This window comes from Thermobia domestica, chromosome 1 (genome assembly GCF_964235325.1).
Source record: "Thermobia domestica chromosome 1, izTheDome1.hap1.1, whole genome shotgun sequence".
In the NCBI taxonomy this organism is placed as follows: Eukaryota; Metazoa; Arthropoda; class Insecta; order Zygentoma; family Lepismatidae; genus Thermobia; species Thermobia domestica.
Window position 1 is genome coordinate 345,436,655 of NC_137454.1, and position 27,639 is coordinate 345,464,293.

Consider the following 27,639-nt stretch of genomic DNA (forward strand, 5'->3'; position numbering starts at 1 on the left):
GCTTCCTTTCACAATATATTTTTGTTCTTGAATGGTCAGCGGAAAATTACCAAAAGTATTGGTCAGGAATTATTGATTAAAATATTTCAGAAGCAAGATGCAGATTGAAACAGAGTACTAAAAACAAGATTGAGCAGTAAAACCTTTGATCCATGGCCCACTGAAACGAATGCTTCGTTCAATGTCAAAGTAGTTAAAACGCGAACTTAATTAAATTCGTGTTTTATGTATTCAAGTCTTTTCAACTTTTGAATTGCCATACTCATAAGTTGAAGAGAATAATTATATACCTAATCCTGTGAAAAAATCAAACTATAATATTCCCTTCTTTTCTTCTTTGCTGCAATCCGGGACATTTAAGCGTCCCGAGAAATATTTTCGGGACGCCGGGACACAGATCTCGATTCCGTGACAGTCTCGGATATTCTGGGACGATTGGTAACCCTAAATAGGTCATTATGAATAGAGGTAAAATAAAAATGACACATAAGTTTTTCAAAAATAATATATTTATTTTGTACTTGGAAACAATTTTAGATAATTAATTTTGTAATTTTACATAAGGAAATTAACATATCATAAATAAAATTGCATATATTCTAGAAATACATATTTAAAGGACGGAAATATAGTAGAGATATAAATTATCAAATAAATTATAAATTCTTGAATGTTTATAAATGTTTCTACAAACAGTGTTTAACGAATCTATTAGGTAACAAAAGCTCAACTCAATACACACAGGATAAGTATTTTGTAAAAATCGATGTACCCTCCAAGCTCTATTACAGGTAAGCTTTCTGTAGAGTCAGTAGATGGTAGGCAGATGATTCTGCATCATACAATGTGATTATTACCGCTTCCCAACTTTGTCATCTTTCCTTAAAAGACATATTTGTCAAATAAATATACTGTTAGGGTGTTAGGCATAGGTTCTTTTCTATCCATAGGTCAGCTTGAATCAACGGTTACTTTATAGTTATCTTCTTGTATACCTAAAATAAAATAAAATTTATAAAATAACTATTAGTGAACCATAAAGTAACCGAGTATCAGTGTAGTTAGAACAACCATTTCTAAACTTAAAAGCAATTTTCTTTAATTTTTAAATGATAATAAATATTTAACCATAAATCTTAAAACATTAATCCATTTATATTACGGGGTATGTTTAGTACAAGGGGTCCAGAAGCACGTAAAATACAGAAAATTTACGGGAGAAATGAGTGATGCAAGTACTTAGACGTAACATAATGTAACCAAATCTAACCTAACCTAACACAAACTAACGTAAGCTAACCTGAACAAACCTAAACTAACGTAATATTAGTAGAAATAAGCGAAATTCTGTCATTTTTTGGAAATTTATTCGGGACTCCTACACTAATATAACATAAACTAAACCAGTAGCGTAGCCAGGATGTGTGTTTGGGGGGGGCCCAAGTGCTGTTATAGGTACATATAGAAAAATTACAAACAAAAAATATATAAATATAAAAATATATAAAAAATTACAAACATAAAAGTACCAAAGTACATTGTCGGACCCGGCCCCTCCGGGCCCCCCCTTCCCTACGCCACTTAACTAAACTAAAATAACGAAACCTAAACTAGCCTAACCTAACTTAAACTAACTAACCCTACCCTAAACTAACCGAATGTGAACAGAAATTACAAAAATTGTAACAGTTTTTAGAGAAAAGAGCTGGACCCCTTCTGCTAAACATAGGCCTATATTACTAGACGTACAAAATAGCTCTTCTGAAAAGAAGTCATTGTTTTTTTTGGGGGGGGGGAAATAGAGACTTTCGGTTTCTTGGAGGGTCTTTTATGATGTAATACAAATACCACCTTTGTTGTTCTGTAGTGGATTGTACAAATATAAAGTGTGTTTACAACATCAGTACATGGGAATCCTATATTCTGTCCGAAGTTGAATACCTTGATTCGTTTTCGAATTAATATTGCAGTGGTGGCCAGCAAGAGTAGGTTATGCAATCCAATATATCATAGATGCCGGTTTGGTTGCCTAACTGTCTTATCAACTGGCTAAAAGCTACATCTAATCATCTGTGTGTTTTACGGGTTGTCGAAATTCAAATTACGAGACAAGAAAAGAGTACTGTAAACCAAGAAATAGATATAGGTAATCTATTTGTCTTTCATTTATATTACGTCCTCTGTTCAGAAAATATTTTATTGAGATCTAGTGTTTTATTATAACGTAATGTAAGTTCAGTATACAAAATCAAAGCCATAACAGTCATTTCGAGGATGATGTTAGTTTAATATAATAGTAAAAGTTCATTAATTACAGAACTAATTTTCTTAACCGTTATATCAAGGCAACATGTTGACATAGAAAGTTTGAGGACAGCGTTTGATATTTTCTATTTCTCGAATTATAACGATCTCAATAGAAGTAAAGTGGAAATTGGGAAATGCCGACCACTTACGAGAAATTCAAAAAAAAAAAAAAAAAAAAAAAAAGAAAGAAAGAAAGGCAAGAAAGAAAAGAAACCAAAAACATGTGAGGTGCATTCAAGTTATAACACCTACATTTCTTTTTCTCAGGACTAGTAGCACATAGAAACGTGCGAAGTTGAAATAGTAGCAGAGGGGATATATATATATATATATATATATATATATATATATATATATATATATATATATATATAATGATCGATATTAGTGTCGAATCCACAGTTTTCAGGGTCGTTGAGATTAACAATGACACGTCCAATCCAATTTAAATCTAAATTCGTCCTGTTATGCCCAAAATGAAACGTATTCTCCCCGTGCGAAGAACAGGAATTTTGCTCGTAAACATACCGGGTTTTAATGAACTATAGGACAAACTGTAACAGGTGATTCCTTACATCAAAATAAGAGAAAACGTTCATATAGACCTACGGCGAAAAGTGCATAGTTTTAAAGCTAGGACTGTCCAAAATCGCGAAAAAGCCAAATTTCAAGAGGTGCTATTGCGAATTCTAGAAACTGGATGGTCGTTCTTATCAGCGTAAAGGAAGTCAAGCATACACAATCTAAAAATGCATAGGGGAAAGTGGGGGAATACCACGTAACGAGGGAATACCACGCACCCTATTTTCTCAGTTGTACTGCTTCGAAACTGATTCAGATTAGTATTACTATATTGTTTAGACTATGAAAGACATATTGCATCGGCGAGGCGCCAGTTGCTGCTAGGTGTGGTTCATGGCATGGCGAAATGTTATTTTGCTGTAATTTCTTTTAATTTACTTCGTTCCCAGATTTAGAGGTATGTATGGAAACACTTAGTTGATTTTTATATTGTGTATACAGTGTTTTAGCGTAGTGTGTTAGAAGTAAGTTCATGCTAAATCTGTTTATATGAAACGACATCAAACGGCTGAAGGTTCAATTTTTCTTTCTCGACTTGGAATGGGGTAATTGTACGCATGTCGTCCATTGTGCGTAATATTGCCCCTTCACGAAGCAGTTATCAGAAAAGTTTATGCTGTGTTTCTTTTCCTTTTTTATGTATATTGCAGATGCCATGACACTATATTAGGCAAACAGAGAAATGCAAATGGACATTGGAACAGCTACCAAACGCCATAGGAGCAATAAATTGAGGAAGAAAAATTAAAGAGGTAGCAAATGATTTTGGGATACATGAAGCTACATTAAGAACAAAAATGAAAGCTAGGACTGTCTGTTCTAAGAAAATGGGAAGAAAAGCTTATTCAGCTCTATACATAAAGCTGAACTTGTTGGCCCCGCTTTACATTTAGCCAAAAGTTTTTACGGAATGTCTCCAATTGAACTACACAGAATAGCTTATGAATACGCAGAAGCTAATAATATCAAACACAATTTGAATAAAGAAAGCCGACTTGCTGGGAAGGATTGGTTGGAATTGTTTTTAAAGAAAAATTCCACGATAAGGTTAAGGAAACCTGAAACAATTAGTTTTAACAGGGTCGACGAATTCAATGAAGAAGAGATGAAAGGATATTTTAAGAACCTGACAGAAGTTGCCGAAAAATATTTTTGCTAAGATTCGATCTTTAATGTTGATGAAACAGGTATATTCACAGTATAGACACCAGGCCGTATTTTGGATCCAAAGGGAGTGAAACAGCTCGGAGCACTAATATCATGGAAAACGTGTAAAACCGCTACAAAGCTGCCATATCTTACATATCCCCTATGTTTATCTACCCAAGAAAACGCATGTCATCTCAGCTGCAGAAGGGAGAATCTATTGGATCTATATATTCGTGGATGGAGCAATGAATCTAGTGGCTGCAACATTTTGCTCTTATTGCGAAACCGATAACAGATGATCCAGTCATACTTTATTTTGGACGATCACACGAGCCATATTTCATTAGAAATTTACAATTTTTGTAAGGAGAATTGTTATGGTTACAATACCACGGCATACGTCACATAAACTTCAGCCGCTAGTCGTCACCTTTTTTGGTTCCCTCAAAACACATTTCAACCAAGAATGCACACTGTTTGCGAAGTGCTACGTTAATGAAAAATTTCTCCATATGACTTAGGAGATATGTTTAATAGAGCTTATCTGAAAGCAGCAAATATGAACAAAAGTGTTAATGGTTTTAAACAAGCGGGTATTTGTCCTTTGGAGCCGGACACTTTTAGAAAAGAAGATTTTGAAGCTGCTCAGTAATTCCATGCCGTAGAACTTGAAGATGAGAGACTTCTGAAGAAGTGAATTCCCAATTGCTTTCCTATGCTCAAACTATTATAGGCCTACGCCAAAATGAACAACCATCTTCGACGAAAATAGGGCTAAATCGAGAACATCAACTACCTGGAACATCATCACAGCAGTTACCATTGCTTGTCCAACCGTCTTCTTTACAAAATGAGACTGTGAAAGTCTCACAGATTTCTCCTTTCCCCAGGCCTTCCGAGTCAACTCCTCGAAATAACAAAAAAGCATTCAGAAATCTTAACTTTTACTACAACCAAACGAATATTGGAAGATGCTGAATTCAGAAAGAGCACTAAGCGAAGAAAGCACCAAGAAATCAAAGTTGAGAAGAAAACTCGAAAATTTGATGTTGGTGGAAAACGTGAAGACAACCTGGGAAACAAATTAGAAGTAGACCTAAACATACAGTCACAAAAAACTGAAGTTTTTGGAAAGTGATTCTGATGCTTCGCGTTAAGGAATTTGCGCTACTAATTAATGCGTGCCAATACCCGATGAAATGCGTGTGATTACCCGATGTGGTGGGGAATACCACACGTTTCTCGTTTTCCACAAAATTTATTTTTACATAACCTATGAAAATCAAAGAGCACTACCAACGACCGAATATGAAACTAGAATGGTTAAGTTACAACATACATTTTCCTCATGTTAATTTCTTTGATTTGTAGTGAGATATTGGAAACTGTACCTTAAGTGCGTGGTATTCCCCCACTTTCCCCTACTTCATTAATGTTCAGTGGGTGTACAGATTATTGCACACAGGGTGAAATTCTCAGACATGTCTTCAACCGAATTTTGAGATATGTTCTGACTTTATGATTGGTTCGTAGTAGGCAAACGATAAGCTTTGATAGCAATGAACATGGAATCCTTTGGCATAATGTTGGAAGTATTAAAGATCGTCAGCAGCATGGTTTCACGTACTCAGTAGAACGCATTCGCTTATAAGTGAAGAAAACGTGAAATATATCGTCACAAAATACATTGCATCACACGTTATTCAGAACACAAAAATACATGAAGCTACCAGTTCCTAACACTTAAGACTTCCCTCCGAAGCATTGGATGTCGATAGTTGTGAAGGTTTACCTCTTGCCTACTTTGGGCTTTCCTTGAAATCAGGGTATATCTGAAAACTCTATTGAGAGCATATGTGAGCATTACACCCTGTAGGAAATGTCCTGTACACCTATTGACAATTGACGAAATATGCACTCCTGGATTGTGTATGCGTAGCTTCCTTTACGCTGCTAAGGACCATCATCCACAGTTTCTGGAATTCCAAATAGGACCTCTTGAAATTTGGCTTTTTCGCTATTTTGAACAGCTCTGAAACTATTCACTTTTCGCCGTAAGTCCATATGAACTTTTTCTCTTATTTTGATGTGAGGGATCACATCTTACAGTTTGTCGGTATAGTTCATTAACACCCTGTATAAGTAGTAAATGAGTAATTCACTAATGATAATTATTATCAAAAATATTAGTTTTTGAATCTTTTGCAGATACATTGACATATTTATTTACTATTTACACATAAAGTTTTTTTTAGATACGGTTGTGCAGTTATTCACACAGAAGCAATTAATAGAAAGAAGAAGCTATTTTAGATGGATGTCAGTTAGGCCTTTATATCAAGACATTAATTTTAATATTTACGTGGTGAAACTGAAAACGCAATGTTATATATGTCAAATTATAGTGTATAACTATATAGTATTTTATTCTCACTTATTTCACACAATGTGCAATTGCAGAATTCATAAAGCTACTATTATGATTATCGCTATGATACATTAATATCACTAATCTTGTTACTCATAGTCACTATTGACAAAGGTAAAGCAAGCTCAAAGTTTGAAGATGGTGTATCAGTGTTAACTGTTTGCTTCTCATCACTACCCATGCCGCCTAAAGAAATTGAGATTGTTCACAGGGCCTTTTATTAAAGCATCTCGTTCTGAGCAACTTAATTTTCAACGTTTATAATGCGCCTGACGAATCCTTCGTAAGTTGCGGATGTCACCATCTGGAAATTAGAGATCTGCACGGGCCGGAACTGTTAGCCCCTCCCGGCCCGTGAATTTACGATGCGAGACCCGACCCGAGTTCGAAATATGTTTTAGCATTTAGGCCCGAGCCCGGCCCGAGATCGTGTGATAATCAAATGAGACCGAAATAAACCCGAGTTAGAGAAACTTAATAATTAAAGCAAAATTGTGTTTCTATTTACAGCAATTAGAGGTTTAATTTTGCAGTTGTGTTTAAAAGTTCTTCAGAAAGAACGATGCAATATATATTGTTGTATAGTATATTTAGAAAGTTAGGCTCGAGAAATATGATTGTATATCTAAAATTTACGGCCCGAGCCCGAAGTGATATATACCTGGTATGCCCGAGCCCGGCCCGCGGTCTTGGTCCGAGCCCGTGCAGACCTCTACTGGAAAGGGTCCTTGGTTACTTCTTCCAGTCTTTGTAATGTAAAGTTGCCTGAAATATCACTTTCTTTAACTAACGTTTTATTGTAGCAGAAGCTTCTTCTACAGCATTTCGTTCACAAATATACAAGAGCAAACGATGTAGTGTGTGATCATAGGATTTAAACACTTTGTAAATATATTTTGAGCTCTTTGTGGTTTTATGCCAACTGAAATAATACACACTTTTTCATATCGTGCGAGAATGACACTTGATTCCTTTGAAGCCACCCTATCATCACTTGTTTGGCAGCTACTTCAAAGGAACTTTGTTCACTTGGACGCTATGATAGGGAGCGTTGTCCATGACAATGACTTTTTCGGCAGGTTACGCACGAGTTTTTCCCTCACTCATTTTTAAAAATTTTCAGAGTTCATTTGTCCATGGTACTTTCCAATTGCTTTTCTTGTATATTAATATTAAAGCTGTTCCATCAATGAAACCATCTTGTGAACTAGCAATAAATAATATTAAACGGTTACAGGAAGTGATGTTGGTCAACATTCTCTGAACAGACCCACTTATTCAACATTCATTTAAAATCAAGTTATTGTTCAACCACGATTAGTCGATGTATAATGTGTAACGGCCCGTTCTGTGTCGTTATAATCTTTTGTCTAATTTTATTCTTGCCTGCTTTACGTTAATCTATAGCAGTCTTTTGTTTATATGTTCTGTTATCTATTTTCTGTTAATATTTCCCTGTGTTTGCTATTCTTGATCTGCACCTTTCTATTGACTAATTTTCTGTACTGATATAATTATTCTATACTTATTCTACAGGGTGAGGCAAAAGTCTGGATACAACCCTATAAAAGTCGAACGGTGTGAGGAATCATAATGTCATTTCGTATGGGGTGTGTATAGGAGGGGCGAAAGTTACAGGAGCTATGGCGACAGCGGCGACCATCTTGAAATCCTCCATCTTGGATTTGGGTTTCTTTTCTCAAATGGGAAGGGGGTCTTCTCGCATATCACTGTACACTGCCCTTTTCTGCGAAATACACTTGTGCAGTTCGTTTTGCAATATCTTTATTTGTATAGGAGTTACAATCTGTTAAAGTTTAAAATTGCTAGGAGGTGATCAATTTTCTTTATCTTAATAAGTGATCCACAATGACACTTACACAGGAGGAACGCAATGAAATTGTGTTAATGAGTGGTGGACGAAGTATCAGAGTGATTGCTGTTGACTTTAATGCCCGGCATCCTGAGAGAAATGAGATTTCACATATGACAGTTTTAAAGTTATTAGACAAATTTCGTGCAACAGGTTCTGTGGAGAACAAGCCACGCAGTGGAGGTCCACGAACAGCCACCAACGAGGAGACTGCAACAGCAATTGTGGCATCGGTTGTGAAAAGTACATATCGGGATCATTTGAAATCAATTGACTTTGAGATAAAAATCCACAATGCAGCCCATCTCTGCCGGCGTATTGAGGAGGCGTGTACCTTTGTTGACCCACAGACCCTACGACTTGTGCAGCAGGACTGGCAAAAAAGACAGCACAATGGACGTCATATGGAGCATATGCTGTAATGCCGACTCTAACAAGTGTTCCAAATTTAACAGGGCATAACTCCTACAGAAATGCAGATATCGCAGATTCCACAGATGTATTCCTCAAGAAAAAGGCAGTGTAAAATGGTATGCAATATGACCCCCTTCCAATTTAAAGAACGTAACCCAAATCTAAGATGGCAGATTTTAAAATGGCCGCCTCTGTCGCCATAGCTCTTATAAGTTGCGCCCCCACCTACGTATACCCATTACCAAACGACATTATGATTCCTCACACCGTTCAACATTTATAGGAGTGTATCCATACTTTTGCATTACCCTGTATGTTATTTTCCCAGATAGCACGAATACTTGCGGCAAATTTTTGCTTCGTTTAGTGGAGCAAACAATCTGAAAGTTTGCGAAGGCAAAATTTCTTAATATTTATTAAAAGCTTTCAATATGATCTGCAAATTTTCGCTGATTTGTAAAAATAAATTCACCACTGCAATTAACTTGCATCTTTTTTGAAAATATAGCGTTGAAAGTTTGCCGTCGCAAACAGTTTGCTACTCTGTAAAAAACTTGTTTCGAAAAACTTGCTGAAAGCAAATATGTGATGATATTACCGAGTGCGCGCGCATCGTACCCAGAATTCACTGCGCTACATCAACTGTGACAAAACAAGCGGGAAGTGAGAATCGAGAAAAACCAATACATCAGAGGACTCCAGAATAAACTCACTGGTCTCTTATCAGATGTTTCTATTGACCCAGGCAGCCTGACGTTATTTTGTGAATTACTGTGAGAGTAAGTACAGGGATATGATCGTTGAGTAAGTAGATAAATTGCGATATCCTTTGTCTGTGCATTTATCGTTCGTAAGTTTATTATCTTTGGCAAGTAGCTAAAGATGTTTAATGCTTGCCACTAAGAAAAGACGAATCCACATTATAAAAATGTTGGTGTTTCATAAAGTTAGGTTTCACTTTATAATTTTGCAGCAAACATTACCTGATACATTTACAGCAAACATGATCTTGCGATCGTGAAAACACTTTCTGCAATGTTGCTGCAAACCTTTTAATATTTTCACCAAATTTATCAGCTCATTTTCGGAAATTTTGTCAAAGAAAATTTGCACAAAATATTTGCAGGAAAGTCCTGGAAAACTTTCTTGCTGTGCAGTCGCAAACATTTCGTTTGTATTGGCAGATGCTTTCATTTTCTGAGGCAACTTTGCTGCAAACTCAGCCAGCGTCAACTTCGTTATTTGCATTGAACTTTCGGCAAATTTTCTCATTTGAAAAGGCAAGTTTTTTGCAAACTTTTTAGTTTGCCTTTGCAAATTTTTAAACATTTTTAAAAATTTTTCTGTGCTATCTGGGTTGTATCATGCACAAATCACTGTATGCATCCTTGTTATCTATACATATATATCAATAAGTGTGTAATTTAGATTCCGTACCTAAAATTGTTGAATCATTATTTTAATTATCCATGGAATGATTCTTTTTCTTTGATCCTTGTAATGTTAGATATGCATACTTTTTGACGCGCTACCCTAGCCAACTGTGTTAAGTTGGTCACAACAAAGCAGGTGAAGTTAGATTCACATCGAATTTGCACCACCCGAGTATGACGTATTATCATGACGGTCAAGGTGGAACAAAACGAATCCTGCGGGGCTTCTAATCCCCTTCACTCGCTAACGCTCCCTCAGCTATGTTTCGTAACGTAAGTAGATCACTTTTTTAAACAATAAAGTTGTGTGTGCAGTCTTTCCCCCACCGGCACCTCCGCCTCTCTAACTCCTAACTACCCCCTACAACCCCTCGCTTCAATAGGGCCCCACTGTTGGTTTATAACGTCACTGTTTATAAGGGCTATCTCTAGGTAGATGGTGGAAAAAGCACAATTTATGTATTTATGTACAAGCGAAACTGAGTATTATTTTCATCTTATTTTAATGAAAAAAGTGTTATGAACTTCTTTTAAAAATCTTTAGGCGTTTTTGAACCCACGCCGAAAGTAATTTTCATTACTTGCACACTCGGTAGAGCTCGTTGATTTTTTTTCGCGACGCTTCCCGCCTAAATCATGGATCTATCTGCAACGCATTGTTGCCAGGCCATGGTTGAATTGAGAGTTACAAGGAAACACAGTAAAACGCGAACTACTCAGAAATCACTCTAACACTTGTTCGCATGTAGCAGCTAGGTACTTCAAACACCCGTCAAGTAGTAATGACTTCATTTGATGGGCTGGCTGGCAACTGGCACAATCAGAACCGTTTATTTAGTTCCTACGGCTAGAGTATAGGTCTGCACGGGCTCGGGTTGTAAATTTTTAGATATACAACCATATTTCTTGGGCCTTTTCGCACCTAACTTTGTAAATAAACTGTACAACGATATATATTGCACCGTTCTTTCTGGACAACTTTTAAAGCACAACTGCAAAATTAAAACCTCTAATTGCTGTAAATAAAAATACAATTTTGCGTTAATTATTAAATTTCTGTAATTCGGGCTCATTTTATTTATCGCACGAGCTCGGGTTTAAAGGCTAAAACATATTTCGGACTCGGGTCAGACCTCACATTGTAAATTCACCTTCCGGGCCAGGCCCGGGCTAAAAATTCCGGCCCGTGCAGACCTCTAGGATAGAGTCAAGCGTGATTAAAATATATGCGTTAGATATGTTGCTGTAAAAAAAAATTAAAAATAGGTCTATATTAGGTTAAATGGACACCCATACCCAAACCAGCAAAACTTAGAACATTTACGTATAAAACATAAAAGTATTGTAGTTTCTTCAGCAGAATTAATAACACTTAATCAGAGGTTTTAGATTTGTCTGAGATGCACAGAATAATAAACGATATGGGTGAGAAATAAGCCTTTCTTCGTCCGATTCTACAAAACTACCATAACCAGATTCTTTTCAAATTATAACAGATGAAGTAAATGATTAATCCTAACATGTACAGAGTTGTAAATGTTTCTCATATTAAAGTATATAGTTCCATGATTTCTAGTATGTCTATATACTGAATGTATGCCTGTCACTATTAGATTCATGATGTGAATGTCAGCTGGTTATGTCAACATGATTCATAATCGTCACCCTAGATGTATTTCATTAAATAATTTTCATGTCTAGATACATATGAGATAAAATTAGAAGTTCAAAGAATAGTGAAGCTTATTATATGCTTGCGATATCTAAAAATGAAATGAAATCTTAAATTTTACGTCCCACGGTTAGGCTAAAGAAGACGGTGATGATGAGACATGAGTGAAACGGTGGAATCAAGAAAGTGGGAGGAAACGGGAGAACCCCGAGAAAACCCACGGTGTTTGTCGCCCACAAAGTCCACACGGCGGGAGCTGGGATCGAACCGGGGACCCCAAGCTCCGTACGTGAATGCTCTACCACTGAGCCACCGCGCCCAGTTTCGATATGTAAATGTAATGTATTGACGTATGCAATTGAAGGATGTGAAAGAGTGATTTGAGTTTGTTTTGCACACTATTGATGTACTATGACATTCCCTAGTTGATTTATAAGATAAATGATCTAAGAGATATATCTAAAGACGAACAAACTAAAGGTTATCACACACTAACTTACACTAATCTGGCATTGTGTTGGTTTATTTGGTTTTGGGTGAAGTATAAGCTAATTGTTCCATTGTAAAGTAATTTGGGTAATGTTATTTTACTAATATTATGTATATAAGTATAATAAGATGGTGTAGCAAGGAGCAAGTCACGTAATTTTACTAGGTTGTATCTAGAAGATGAAGGTCCGCTAGCCTTAGGCTAAACGAAACATTTAAATAAAGAATCTTGATGGTTGACGTTACTTCGTATATAACATACGGATTAACTTGCCAGATATCTTTCAGATACCTTAACTTGCCAGATCATAATGTTTGGATGCTAAATAAGTATCTTACACTTCCACTCTTCTTTCATTAAATCCTATATCACGAAGCGAGCGTCGTAATGTATGGGCAATTTTTTTTTCTCTACAACTCACTAGCAGTTTTGGTACTGTTGGTATACACAGAGAAAAATCCGTACTCCGGACAGCGGTATATTGTACAAATATACGGTATCCTCTTGCTTATTACAGAAATCAGTACGGAGCATACGTTATCCGTATGCTACATAGGCATTGCCCTTAGATGTTACATCATGCCGTTGCAGGATGTCTGACATTTAACAGTTTTCCGTATATCACATGCATATACTTATGTTACCTTCGTCAGCTTCGTCCTTTTGTGTGTAAGAACCTTCCTACATTGTTTCATAAGGAAAGTAGGTATAGGTGGAACACTTATACAGAAAGTATTATAAAACAGGCGTTTTCAGTTATACGTCTGCTGTACGTTAAGCCCCAAAACTACAGGAATTACGCATGTAACCTATCTTTTTAAGTACGCCACCTATAATTTTTTCTCAGTGTATTCCTCTAGTCTAAATAGGAGTTTCGAATGACACGGTATCTCGTATCAAAAATTTATCAAATTCATCACAATGGAATTCATATTCTTTAGAAAATGGTCATTTTTCACCTGTAGTAGTTAATAAAAATTCACCAAATTCACGTCCCTCTTTCCGAATTTTGGACATAATCCTCACTAATGATCTAGTGTCATTATGCACAAGGCAAATTAGGTTGATTTAATAAATATTTTAATTGTCCTTTCATTGCTTCTTCATCACATTTATTTATAACTTTTTTCTTACAACTTCTCTAACTTCATTCAGAATAGTTTGTCCCTTCCTGCAAACTGTAAACGTGATTTGAATGGCTGCAAGTATTATCGCGAAGTAAAATGTAATACGATGATTTGTTCTTTTTATTCTATTCAGAATTAATTCACAAAGCGCACAGAAATTTCAAGAAATACTGCCTGCCCTTCTTGGAAAAAAAATAAATTAAAATTTACCAAAAGAAACTGACTTCGCGAAAATCACTGAACATTTCGAACATTGCACTGAGTTTGAACAAATATTATCGACTAAAATGAACACACGACTAGGCAAGTCTATTTCTGGAAATGGAAGGACCATGGGCAAAAGGAAGCGAGGGATGCGGTGCTAGATGGGTGCATTGTCCATTCTTAGCATGAAGGATAATAATACTGGTGTACTGTACAAAAGTTTCCTTATTGCGGTTATGTTATGTTATGTATCATTGATGTATTAGGAATGTATCTGAAAGGTATTCTAGATATAGGAATAACTAACTTTTTTGTAGAAATTTAGACATTGAACATTTATACCGTATATAATATTTTGTTTACGCTGAAATGAAAGAGTAGAGTTTTGGGGAATGATTTCAATGTATGTAATTTATTTTTTGTTCGTTAAAATGTTAAAGTATTGTATATTGACAATGTATTGACAAACATAAAGTGAGAATATATGTTAGATTTATGATGTAAACGTATAGATGTTTGGATAATATAAATTTTGTAGATAAATAAGGTTAGTTTTTAGGTTAAATATGATCTTTTTAGCTTAGAGTTATAATACTATCACTTAGGAAAGCCAAGTCGTTTTGTTTTTTGATTAACATTGGGATTATGTATTTATTGTGTTTGTAGTGAAATAGTAAGTATGTGTATTTATAGAAATACATATTATTATTATTATTATTATTATTATTATTATTATTATTATTATTATTATTTATGAATAATTATATACTTTAAACTACTGAACACGAATCTGGTATCGATTTTGTACTAATATCAAGATCTTCAGTGATATCAGTATGTTTTATTTTCCTTGTACTTCAGGATTTTCCAACAGAATTGTAATATATTTTCTTTTATACTCGCTACGTAGAAGCACACTATTTGTAGTCTCAAACTGGTTTGAAACCTCAAGTAGAGAACGTAGCTTTTGATTATTTACACAAAAACTGTAAATGGTTTAAAGGTAACCTGAGCAGTAATCCAATTGCAGCAAATTCAGGAAAGAGAATTAGGGTAAACTTACGCTGCCAAGTTTCCCGTAGTCATTTTGTATGTACTGTACATCTACTACAACTACGCTGATAAGTTTGACGAGTTATTTACAAGTTACAGGTGTTCAATGGGTTACTTTCCATAGATTTCGCATTTTACAAAGCGAATCGATCTCTTAGTCACTCAAGATGTCGAATACTGTCTTGAATAACACGTCTAGCTATCGAGCTCACGTTTGTTTCCTACCTTACTGCTCTCATTGAGACATTACAAACCAATGCTCGTCACAATATTACAACTACTGTAGCGACTCTTCATTGACCAAAATTACCAGTGGTGTATGTCAAGCTCATACGCAGGGCACGACAACATATCCGTGAATATAATCGAACAAGGAATGATGCCTATCTTCATCAATATCGCCCACTTTATGCTACTGAGATCGAATCAGGACACCACACACCAGAGGTGGACGTTCTACCCAGGCCCGCAACCAGAGGGGGCCAGGCCCATCTAAACTTTTCCTGGCCCCTACAGACCTCAATACAAAATGCTATTATTAATACAAAAAACAATTCGTAGGAGAATTTTCAATGACTTGCCCCCCTAACATATTCACGTCCCCCCCAAAGCTCTAAGGCTGGTTGCGGGCTTGGTTCTACCACTGAGTCACCGCGACATTTTTGGTAAGGGATACATACAAACGAATAGTAAAATACGAATATTTTGGTCGAATGACGATGTAGGAGAAAACGGAATAACAGCAAGGAAGGACACAGAAACGGTTTTGTTTACAATAAACCTCACAGGCTGGGATCAAAGCAAATACTTCTCGCGCCAAATGTGAGCACTGAACCACTGACCGACCGATCCTTCACTTCAAAATGTATTTGAATACGTACCACATTATCCAATCTGACAGTGTAAAATAAAAACCAATAATCAAAATGTCACATAAAGAAAAGCAGAACAATAAAGCAATAGGAAACATGGATGGTTGTAGTCATGTAAACAAAGTGACGGGCTCTAGGGATGCGCAGGAGACAAGATTTGAGGCTGTCTCGTCTCGAAAATGTGCTGTAAAAGTGATGTATCGACTCGAAAAATGTATTCTTCTCTATTGGAAGGGCTGTGTCTCGACTCGAATTTTGTCAGGAAAAATCTGTCTCGACTCGTCTCGTGCGCATCCCTAACGGGCTCAAACTGGCCGTCAAATCCGAAGGAATGACTCGTGACCCAGCTGCAAGGAGTAGGACTTTCAAACTGAATCAGGTGCTCGAGGTTTTCGTCCATTCCTTCTGATATCCCTTAAGGTCCTTAAAACCAAAAGATGAGAGTAACGAAAGCTAAGTTTTAAATCATACTTCTGACTCGAAATTTATTGATTTCTTTTTTCGGAAAAGTAATTCGCACTTTAGTCAATGGTAGCGCATGATGTATAGTTTAAACTATGTCCATCCAAGAATTTTCGTCTTAGAAAAGCAACCGTGATTGCTCTAATTTTGTTTAGTATACCTAGCAAAAGCGTTGCCTTGCCTGAACGAACTATTTGATTAAAAAACATATAAACAAGTATTAATATTTGACACGCAATTGGTTTTTAACGATATGGTAAAAACCTATAAGATCTGTACAGTTCTATTCAAGTTAAATAAAATATTCTGAATCGTAACAGTATACATTAATTTCTTTGCAACTTACCTAGTGTAATGGAAGTGGAGGTCCACTAGGATCAACACCTGCATGACTATCAATATGATAGTAGGCATATCCTGGGTTAGGTTTACCTGGGTTGATTAACTTAGCCAATCCATCAATGGCTGCCAAAACTAAGGCCACTTTACCCACCAGAAGACCTTTGAAGGCAAGAAACTTTACAGCTACTAGTCCAAGGGTAGCAAGGAATGTGTAGACACCACCAAACATCATAAGAGAAGCTGCCAACTTCTTCTTTTCCTTATTACCTAAAAGGAGGGGAAAGAGATTAGAGATTAATATATTATTTGGGTGAATTTTCAAATAAAAGTAAGAATTAACATGGTTGATTGTCAATTTGCAATTCTTCTTATTCTACCATTTTGAGAGAACTAAACAATAAAAATCAGTATTTCATTTTGTCTTAGTAGTTTAATATTCAGTGCTACTTTCATATCATGGTAGTATTAGCTGTTTCTACAGGGTGTTTTAAAACAACACTGACAACGTTTGGGAGGCGATTCCTGACACCAAAATAAGACGAAAAGTATAGACCAACCTGGGTGCACAAATGCTTCCTTTCGGAGTTATAGGCTGCCGAAAACATGAAAAAATGAACTTTAAAGGTCCATAGCTTCCAAAACTATGTGACCTACCGTAGTCGGGTCGAGACTTTAATTAGGAACTAATATATACTCTATCCAAAAATACATGTTTTAGAATCCTAAGGTACTCACGCAAAAATTTTTTACAGGCAGTTTGGTTACGGGCATATAATCTGAAGTACTCACTAATCACCTCTATAAAAATTGTGCGCAAGTACTGCAGGATTCTGAAGCATGTATTTTTGGATAGAGCACATATTAGTTCCTTAGTAAAGTCTTGACCCGACTACGGTAGGCACCATAGGTTTTGAGTTTAATATTGTTCCCTTTCCCCCATGAGAAGCAAAATTGTGCCAACATGTACAGTCTACTCTTATTTTCAATTAAGAGTTTAAATACAGAATTTCACACCTTTAACTTGAGTGAATCCTCATATTTCTCAGTTTTACAATGAAGAGACAAAGTTTGTAATCAGAAATTGACCCCATTTCCCTATTTAACAGCGGAATTTTCCAAAATGCTGAAACACAACTTCAGCAATTTTTAATTGGAAGGTCATAGGTTAAGTTCTACTTTCCTCATGTTACCAAGTTTTATTTTCATTCTTGGAAGAAAGTTTTGAACTTTCCCGTAACCTCCCTTAGGATAGTATTTTCAAAATCCTTTCTTATAATTTGTGTTCATGGGAAGGGAGCTTTCTGTCCAAATTTTATGTTACTAGTTATATTAGTGCGGTGTTTATGATGATGAATAAGTGTATTTTACTCCTTTATAGGTATGGAAGGAAAGGAATCTAAAGCACTTCAACATATTCTAATAACTATTAACTTTTCAATTACACTGAGAATAAAACGTATGGGCGTACGTAAAAACGTAGGTTAAATTTGTAAATTTTATAGTTTTTAATAATTTTTAATCTTATAGTTGTTATAGTTTTGGACTTAACGTACAGCAAAGTAATAGGTGAAAATATATTTTATACGTACGTCCCGTACAAATGTTCCAAATAAACGTACATTCCGTACGAACGAAAGAACTGTATATAGCCGGTCAGGATCTCACATACAGATGGACGTATGTAACATATAGTAGTCATACGTAACATGCTCATACATATGTAACATATGGAAGACTGTTAGATGTCATGCATCCTGCAACGGCATGATGTAACATCTAAGCGAGGAAAGTTTGTAGCATATGGATAACATATCCTTCCTACTGATTTCCGTAGTAAACATAAAGAATCCGTATATTTGTACAATATACGGCTGTCCGGATAACGGATTTTTCTCAGTGTAGCATATATGTACTGATCAGTACCATAGCCATAAACAAATCACAGAGCGTACCATGAAAAAACGGGCTTTCACTCACACATACACATATACCAAACATTAGGTAGCGTCACCGGCTGAAATGTAGGCCATATGGCCGGCCAGAATACATCATGGGCTCATGCAACACAAAGTTCAGAAATTTTATTTCTGTACACTGAAGTAAAGTGAATTGCAGCAGAGACATATAGAAGTTACATTCTTTTCATTTTATTTAGTTACACAGTATTGACATACTGATGAAAATTGCTAAAAAGTACTGAATTAATCTTTCTAACGCAACAGCCATGGAAAACTATAGCCAGCCAGATGGCTCACGTTCAGTTAGGTAATGAGTGGCCAGTCCATCAGTTCGCAAGTGCCTATATTTCTGGCTTGCTGGATCGGAGTTCGCTACTTGTTAATTCAGATAGCTCCTCAATTGCCTCATGATACTGGATAAATACCAGTAAACTTTAGTGCTCCCAGCGAGAATATAACCAGCAATCTTGCAAAACCGAGGTCGAACACGCTAACAATGATGCTAAATGCAGAAATAATAATAATAATAATACAATTTAAACATATACTTTCTTTATATTGGTCTCTGTTCATACCTGGAGATGGTAAATTTTGATGGCAATGGTAACTTTAAAAAAGTTGAAAAAGATTAAGAATGCAGTATATGATAATGAAATGTTTTGTAGGCTTTTCTCTGACCTTATAAAAAGTAAGCTTTTCTCTAAACATGTACACGCTTGTTTTTCGTGACAATTTTTCTATATAAGAGAGTTGTAACATGTCAATATAAAAATAATAAATGAAACATATTACATGAAAGTAGAATCAATTTCGGTATTTCTGTAGTAAATGGAGAATGACTTCAGTCGAGTCAGCTTTTTGCCTCCCCCATTGATACTAATTAATCAACTATGTTAACTTCATTTACCTAACTGGGTGCACAGAGTCATTATTTTATAATCTACTATACTATTGCATAACTATCTGAGAGTGGTTGTATTTTTTGTTTTAGGGTTTAGATTTCTGGGCGTTCGGCAGCTAAGACCATTTAGCCCATCACGTTTTGAGGGATGACGTCCCGCAGCGAGCACACTAACCGGGGAAAGGGAAGCAAGAAAGGATTGGGGAAGGAAGGAAGCGGCCATAGACGTATAAGTTAGGTATCACCCCGACATTTGCCTGGTGGGAATGAAGAAAACCCAGGAAAACCTCATACAGGGTGGCTGGCCTGAAAAAGCGTTTTACACTTTTTGTACCGAATGCCCCCACCGGGAATTGAACTGAAGGCGAGAGCGTTAGCGACTACGGTACGCGGGGCCACGTATTTTTGTTTTGATTTTTCTCCATTTTTACCATTTTTAGTTTCGAGCGCGAGAGAAGAAACTATAGATAGATTGTGAAAAAAAGCGAGATTTCAGTGGCTTTACATATTTCATAGCCTTAACATGCCGAAAATCAGATTTCTAGATGTCTCCATCTGTTCGTCCGTGAGTCCGTTCGTCGTGTTGTAAAAATATTCGTCTAGTGGCCATGCTGTTCAACGTATCGAAGCCAAATTTAAATCTTAAAATTTTTATAGGATTACCTGAGGACGTTTTTCGAATTTTCTTCCTATCCCTAAAAATTGAGATAGTTTACTGAAGTGAAAATTAAAATTTGATAGTTTCTCAAAAACGGCTCAACGATTTCGCTCGTACTCATAAATCAATGTTCTACTTACAACCCTACAATATGGCACAAGTCAATTATCTGGAAAAAATCCAAAACGGGTAGTTTATTCATGGGAGTGGGTTTTCCATACTATTTTCTCGAAAATGATACAGGCGACTTTGTTTGCATTTCGTAGATAAACATTTCATTAATACGCTGACAATATGGTAGAACTCGTTTGTCTCTAAAAAAATTAACAGTGTATTTTATTCATGGGAGTGAGTTTTTTCGGGCCCAGTTTCTCAAAAATGATTCAGACAATTTTCCTCATATTTCGTTAATAGATGTTTTATTAATAACCTAACAAAGTGGCATATCTCATTTGTACTGAAAACATTCATGAGTTATACTTTATATTTGGAGGTGAGTTATTCTCATAATACGACTCCGACGTTTTTGTTCATATTTCATTAATAACTCCACAATGTTGAGCAAATTACCTGTCACAAAAATATTTACAAGGGTAGTTTCCTTTTTACTATTATTATTTACTCGGATATGACTCACGCAATTTTGTTAATATCCTATAAAAAATGTATCATAAATAACCCTAATACATGACAGCAACTATTCTAGTTGTCGTCCGGGGCAAGAACTCACCTTACCGCCCTTCCCCCTGATCAACCATACCAAAACGCTCCTTGACTATACCTGATATTGTCAACAGACAGTCATTCTCTTATTCCATTTTCTTGTCAAGCGGTAAATCTTGATTTCAAAATTACAGTAGGCCACATATTTTAATTTTTAGTACAAGATAAAAAACGAAACTAATTAATACTATTTGATTGAGAAATAATCTGAGAGTAGCATGCTTGATACATTCTGATAATCTTATCATAATAATTGCAAATCACAATGTTTCTAGAATTATATTGGATTGTGCATACGTGTAGAATGAATCAACAGTCTGTTGTTTTAGAACAGAATATTTAATTATGACAAACAGTCAAGCTGTTGTCTCATGTTCGGACATTTTGCAAATCCCTTAAATCGATGTAAGTTAAATGAAAACACAAAAAGCTGGAACTAAAATTTAACTTTTCGGGCTCTTTTGGTTCCAAAAGTTTTTACAATGTCCTCAAAAGAAGCTTCGAAGCTACACAGAGAAAAATCCCTTCTTCGGACCGCGGTATATTGTACAAATATATGGTATCCTCTTGCTTACTATAGTAATAAGTACCGAGCATACGTTATCCATATGCTACATAGGCACTGCCCTTAGATGTTACATCATGCCGTTGCAGGATGTCCGACATCTAACAGTTTTCCGTATATCACATGCATATACTTATGTTACCTTCGTCAGCTATATTTTATATACGTCCATTTGTATGTGAGATCCTGACCGCCTACATTGTTTCATACGGAAAGTATGTATAGATGGAACACTTATACAGAAAGTACACTTATACACTTATACTTATACATGCGTTTTCAGTTATACGTCTGTTGTATATTAAGTCCAAAAACTACACGAATTACGCATGTAATCTATCTTTTTAAGTACGCCACCTAGAATTATTTTCCTCAGTGTAACTTACGCTGTCCTGAATATGATCCTAAGGTTGATGAGTCGTTGTTGTCCTGTTAAGTTTCTGAGGTAATTTTGTTATGATCTTTAATTTGCTAAAACTCCTTTCCTTGCCTTAAAGTGGAAACAAATATTAGCCCAATTTGGGCCAGCCCTAATTCGGCGCCTGGGGGACAAGTCCTGTTTACCTCCCTATAGTTATGTCACTGATTACATGATAGTCATTTGTCATTAAAAAGTCAGCAAAGGGTAGTTTACTTTTGACACTGAGTTTTCTTCGAAAGAAGCTTGCCGAAAACATAATTTTGTTCGTATTTCATGAACAAATGTTTCAGTAATAACTGCGGTGTTACAAGATTCAGTTTAAGAACTTAGAGCAAGAAAGTTCAGTGCGGTGGCCCGTACTACCTTTCATTTACACGCAAATAGACTTCCTATCTTTTTTTCTTTCCGTATGAATAGTTTATTGGTAAATTTCCTACATATGAATCTAGTTTTGCACAGTGTTAGAACCCATATAATATGCAAGGGCGCCGATTACGCTGTAAATTTGGGGGGGGGGGGCATTCAGATGCAGAAGGCATATATGAGGATTTTAAGACAAAGTGCATTGAAATTATGCCAAATATTGTACGAGAGTCACTACGAAAGTTTTGAGATGTGAAATAACTTACATACTTAAAATCAATTTAACACTTACATTTTCTCAAAGTATTTATCATTAGGCTGTACACATTTTGCATCCTCGAAAACCACTTTTGGAAGCAGTGTTGCCAGTTTTTTCTTCAAGTGTTGAAAGTTCATTCTCGTAAGCCACTACAGCTTCTTCAGGGCTGCAAAATCTTTTCCCACGCATGCGATCTTTGATCCTGGGGAAAAGAAAAAAATCACACGGTGCCAGGTCAGGGCTATACGGCGGATGAGTCATAATTTTGACCTCCGCAGATTCAAAAAAACTGAATTGTTATGTTGGCCATGTGTGCGGACGCGTTGTCATGATGAAGCAGGATCCCACGCAATCCAGTTCTTGGACGCCGTTCCCGAAGCTTCAGGAACATTTTTGTTAGGCAAACAGTGGTGTACCACTGAGCAGTAACAGTCCTTTGTTCTTCAAGTGGAACAGTTACAACATGGCCAGATTTGGAGAAGAAAGTTGTGACCATCTTCTTCCCTACACTTTGCAGTGATTGGATTTTCGTCTGGAAAGATCCAAACTGTAGACTGGCGTTTATTTTCAGGGTCAAATTGATAGATCCAACTCTCATCACCGCTAACAATGCCAGAGACGCGTCGAGAATTGCCTCCATCAAATCTTGCAAGCATTTCTTCACACCATTCCACACGTATGCCCTTGTGCTGTTCAGTCAAAGTGTGAGGCACCCAACGAGATGAAACCTTCCTGAGCCGAAGATGATCATGAAGAATTTTTGTTACTGCTGGCGATTAAATGTTCACTGTAGATTCAATGTTCTTGAAAGTTGTTCGAGGATTTTCTCGAATCATTTGTTCCACAGCGGCAATGAATTAATCTGACACAGCTGTTGCCGGACGTCCAGCTCTCTCTTCATCTTTAAGCGATGTCCGGCCTCTTCTGAATTCACCAAACCACCGAAAAATTGTAGCGCGGGAAGGAGCAAGGTCCCCAAATTCCCCCTACAAACAGTCAAGGCTTTGTGTTTCGTTCAAACCACTTTTGAAATCGTAAAGGATCATTGCCTGAAAATGTTCCCTTTCGAGCTCCATTCTAGACAGCCGAATATTGCTCACATCAAAAAGAAGTGAAGGTGATACGGCCACGCCGATAAGCGAGGCAAGTTGAAACTTGCTTCGCTTCTTCGCTCTGGATATCACTACCGAACGCAATTGTTGGAATTAAAATACTTTGGCACAACAATGCGTATCTCAAAACTTTCGTAGTGACCCTCGTATATTCTTAAATACAATAAGGGAGGCTCACATGAGCATTGGGAGGGCTTGCCCCCACAGGATCGGCGCCCTTGATAATATGTCAAATGTATATAAAATATGTGGTCTGTATACGATAATAATGCATGCTGAAACAGGATTTTCGGATCACCATATAAAAATCCAACCTCTCTGAAAAAAAGTAGTGTCTTTCCTTCAAGAAAAATTTACTGGGTACAGTCCTGCTCGTACCTTTAATTTTCAAAAATAAAATTGCATTGTTTAATTTTTTGTGTATAAACTATCATGTTCCTACTACATCGAGTTGTCCATATTGAAAGTTGTCAGATATTTCCAACGCTAGAGGGCAGGAATGCACATTTTTCAAAATTGTAAGCAAAATATTTTATATGTATACTAAAAAGTGTGGTAGCAACATTTGCTTATTTATGATTATTTTTTAAAAATTTATAGGAGAAACTGCATACAAATAAAGGAAGTTGTGAAGTAATAGCTATTGTAATCCTGTGTTCTTTCCTACTTACTTATGTACGTAAATTGTAAACTTAAAAAGTAAAAAATTATCGATAATTTAAATTTCAGAACTCAAACCTTTTCGTTCTAGGTCTTCCAATGTATCTTGTTGGAAATAAAATATTTCAATAACTGAACATGCGTGCTAAGAAAAAGCCTTTTTGAAGCTCGCATCATTGTTTTGCCGAATAAATTCCTTTATGAAAAGTTACCGGTCAGAAACGTATTTGAAAAAAATCCTTAAAACTAGAAATAGATATATCACGTGAATATACTATTCAATTTTCATATGAAACTCACTTTTCTTTCAGGGGGCTCGGTGGCTCCGTGGTAGAGCGTTCACCTCCGGTGCTTGGGGTCCCTGATTCGATCCTAGCTCGCTCCTTATGGACTTTCTGGTAGACAAACACCGCGCTCGTGGGTTTTCCAGGGTTCTCCCGTTTCCTCCCACTTTCTTCATTCCGCCATTTCATTCATCTCTCATCTTCACTGTCTCCTTTAGCCTAACCGGCATAACCGAGGGACGTAAAACTTAAAGATTTCATTTCATTTTTTCACTTTTGTTTCCTAAGCAAGTTAAAAACTCACATATACAGAGTATTATGACATACTTATACGTAATTTTAAAGAAAATAGAATATAAGAGGTTCGTTATACATAAATAGTCATTAGGCTTATAGTGAGAAATGATGAGGAATGTTCGGTTTTGTTCCCGGCGGGGGTACATGTAATTTGTTACCTATTTTAAATTGGTGATCTACAGCGTTTAGTACTCGATGCTGAAAATGGATGTTGAACTCGAAGGAACCAATCGACGAATATTATGTTAATGTTACCAATGTGTTATTTGTTTAAGTTGTGAGAAAAAATGAAATCTTATTCAAGATCCGGTGCAAACTTACTGTAGGGATCCATATATTTGTAAAATTTACAGGACAAATTTGTAATATTATTTTTAAAGAACACTGTATAAATAATCTAAATATGTCGTGTTCTTAACTGTGCGATGCGTATCCGCGTAGAAATATATTAATGAAAGTGTAACCTGTTGAGGGCAGACTCATCCTATGGGATCGACATATTTTTGAAATTTGCGTTAGTAATATGTTACGTTACTTTGGAACACGAATGTACAAACAATGAAAACATAAGGGATAGTACCTACGCGTTTAATGTTTTTAGTAATACAAATACATCCAACACGTGATGTAAGTGTTTTTATTCCATATACAGTTTTGCTCTATTCAAATTTATGTATATACCCATCGTCGCTGACGCACCTTCTCCCAACGAATGCACCCCTCTCCCTCGCTAGCACTCGGGTCCTCCTGCTGTGATCCTGCCCTAACTAGGTTAGTGGTTTCTAGTGGCCACCTAGTACAAATTGATTAGTGTCATTTGCATAATAGTTCTTATCATTACTTATTCCGAAGCCCTCCTAAAATTAATCTGCACAGAGGAATAGAAGTCCACATCCCAAAAAATGATTGTTTCAGATACAGAGATGCTATTTACAGAAAAAAAATGTATATAGCCTATGATTTCAATTTATATGTGGATCTGTACAATAAATTTGCACCCAAATTATAGTTTAGCTCCTTTGTGACAATAAGGTTAGTGTTTGCACCTTCAGCTTTGGGTTACTGTGAAGCCAAACAGTACACCAAATTACTCAAAACGATTACAAAATATGCGAGGGAAATTTTTGTTTGCATTATTGTAAATATCGACACACAATGTGTAACTATGACTATTGACATATCGGTATAGTATGGTTCTATCGTCAAAATGTTTCATATCGGTAGCAGTGAAATCACTATTAATAATGTAATTATTTCTACTGGTTCAGTGGTTCATAACTTCTATTCATGTAACCACAAAAAAGCTGATATTACTAGTTTTCTGTTCGTATGATTTTGGTTTAAGTTTGGTTCATGTTTTTGGTTTCAATTTTAATACATGAATATATTTATTTCTATTATTCTTAACAAATTGTTGCATGTACAAATTTGGGTATGAGAAGGCGATATGCGCACGTTTAGGCTGAACAAAAGCTGGCTAACCCTAATACCTTAAAATTGATTATTCCAACGTACTAGAATTAAGCACTGGGGATTGTAAGATTGCACATTAATTAGTACTCCTATTATTTCACATGATAGCTCTTGGAGCGAATTTCATCCCATGTAACATGATATATTGAATAGAAAATAAGTGTTAATCTCCAAAGAGTCAATCAACATTAGATATTTTGTGAGTCCAAAGTGGTGCAGTTGGATATAATATTACAAAAAAAAAAAAAAAAAAAAACGCAAGAAGTACTACTGATAGGTGTGCACCACTTGAAGGAGTTTGGTTAGACTATTAAACTAATTGAATAGTATGCAACTAATACTACTTTACGTATAGTTTGGTTGCATAATACCAAGAGGATTACATCTATAATAACCGTGTATGGGAATACATGGGATTAACTGGAAGGAACTTCCATCAACAAACTGGATGCCTGACTTTTGAGTCACTACTTCCTGGCCAAAATTGATGGTGATTCATTAAGTATACTACTTAAGACTGTCTTCTGGCAGAGAGACTCACAGATAAACCTGGTTTTGTCTTCCGGATATACAGAAATTGTAAATTAAAGTTTTGGTAAACATGATTCCTATTAAAAAGAAGGTAGAAAAGTAAAACAACAAAAGAAACCTAAAAATGGAACTTACGTCCTTCAAAAACTCCGTTTTCAGCTTCAATCGACATTTCGATAAGTCCATTTTCCTTATGGCTCCTGGAAACAACAAATTCTCCTCCTGGAAACAGGTTAAGTTTCAACGAGAGATTGTTCACCAATCGCGGAACGAACTTGAACAAAAGGCTTCCCCAATCTTCATTCACAAGAGCTCTAGCAGTTTCTGCTCTAGTATCACTGTTGCCAGAATATTCAACTTTCACACCATCCGCTAACTGAAAAGACTTTGTCTCCAACAAAGAATAAACGTTAGCTAAAGCACGGAGCTTCACACACTGAAAATCCGCTTCTTGGAAACAATCAATCATGTGCTTTTCCCTAATTTCGTTTCTCGATTGTTGATGATTCTCTGCACATGTGTAATCCAACAGAGGTATGAAGAATAAACACAAAACTACGTGCAGTTTCATTGTGTCCTTTCCCCGTGATTAATATGTGAATAATGTTATGGATCCGTTACACATTTGCTTTTTATACTCAGGAACCATTTTAATGGCATGATATGACATTAGACAACCCAATAAGAGTAATAAATTTTAAAATGATGTTTACACAAAAATCCTTATAATCTGTTTTCTATTAGTACGAGACACTTTGGACACGTGGAAAAAAAAATAAGCTTTCTCAGCTAAATATAAACCATACTTAAATATTAAATAGTCACGTATATAATGTACTTAATGTTTTAATGTAAAATAATCTTTTAAAAATCTTAAATTAAATTCCAATTGCCTAATGAATCTAATTTACATTTTCTTCGCTGTTTGTTTTTAACTAATGCGTTTCTGTATTTAAATTAATTATACTTTAAGCTTGGTCGTTAAAAGTTGTCTATAAAAAATGATTTAGTAATGCACTAAAAACA

General features: G+C 36.0%; 1 protein-coding gene across 1 annotated transcript; it reads right to left on the reverse strand.

Annotated features, from left to right (window-relative positions):
• Positions 1-625: 625 nt before the first annotated feature.
• Positions 626-27,227, reverse strand: LOC145668107 (uncharacterized). Its single transcript, XM_081735639.1, has 3 exons — positions 26,749-27,227; positions 16,413-16,675; positions 626-995 (listed from the first exon to the last, which is right to left on the reverse strand). Exons 1-2 carry the CDS (start codon positions 27,182-27,184, stop codon positions 16,413-16,415), a joined length of 699 nt encoding a protein of 232 aa, XP_081591765.1. The 5' UTR covers positions 27,185-27,227; the 3' UTR covers positions 626-995.
• Between the last annotated feature and the right edge of the window lie 412 nt (positions 27,228-27,639).

Coding starts and splice junctions, on each gene's coding strand:
- LOC145668107 (XM_081735639.1), bottom strand. CDS start 27,184: ATGAAACTGCACGTAGTTTTGTGTTTATTCTTCATACCTCTGTTGGAT. Junction 16,676..26,748: donor AAACGGAGTTTTTGAAGGAC/GTAAGTTCCATT, acceptor CCCTCCTTTTAG/GTAATAAGGAAAAGAAGAAG.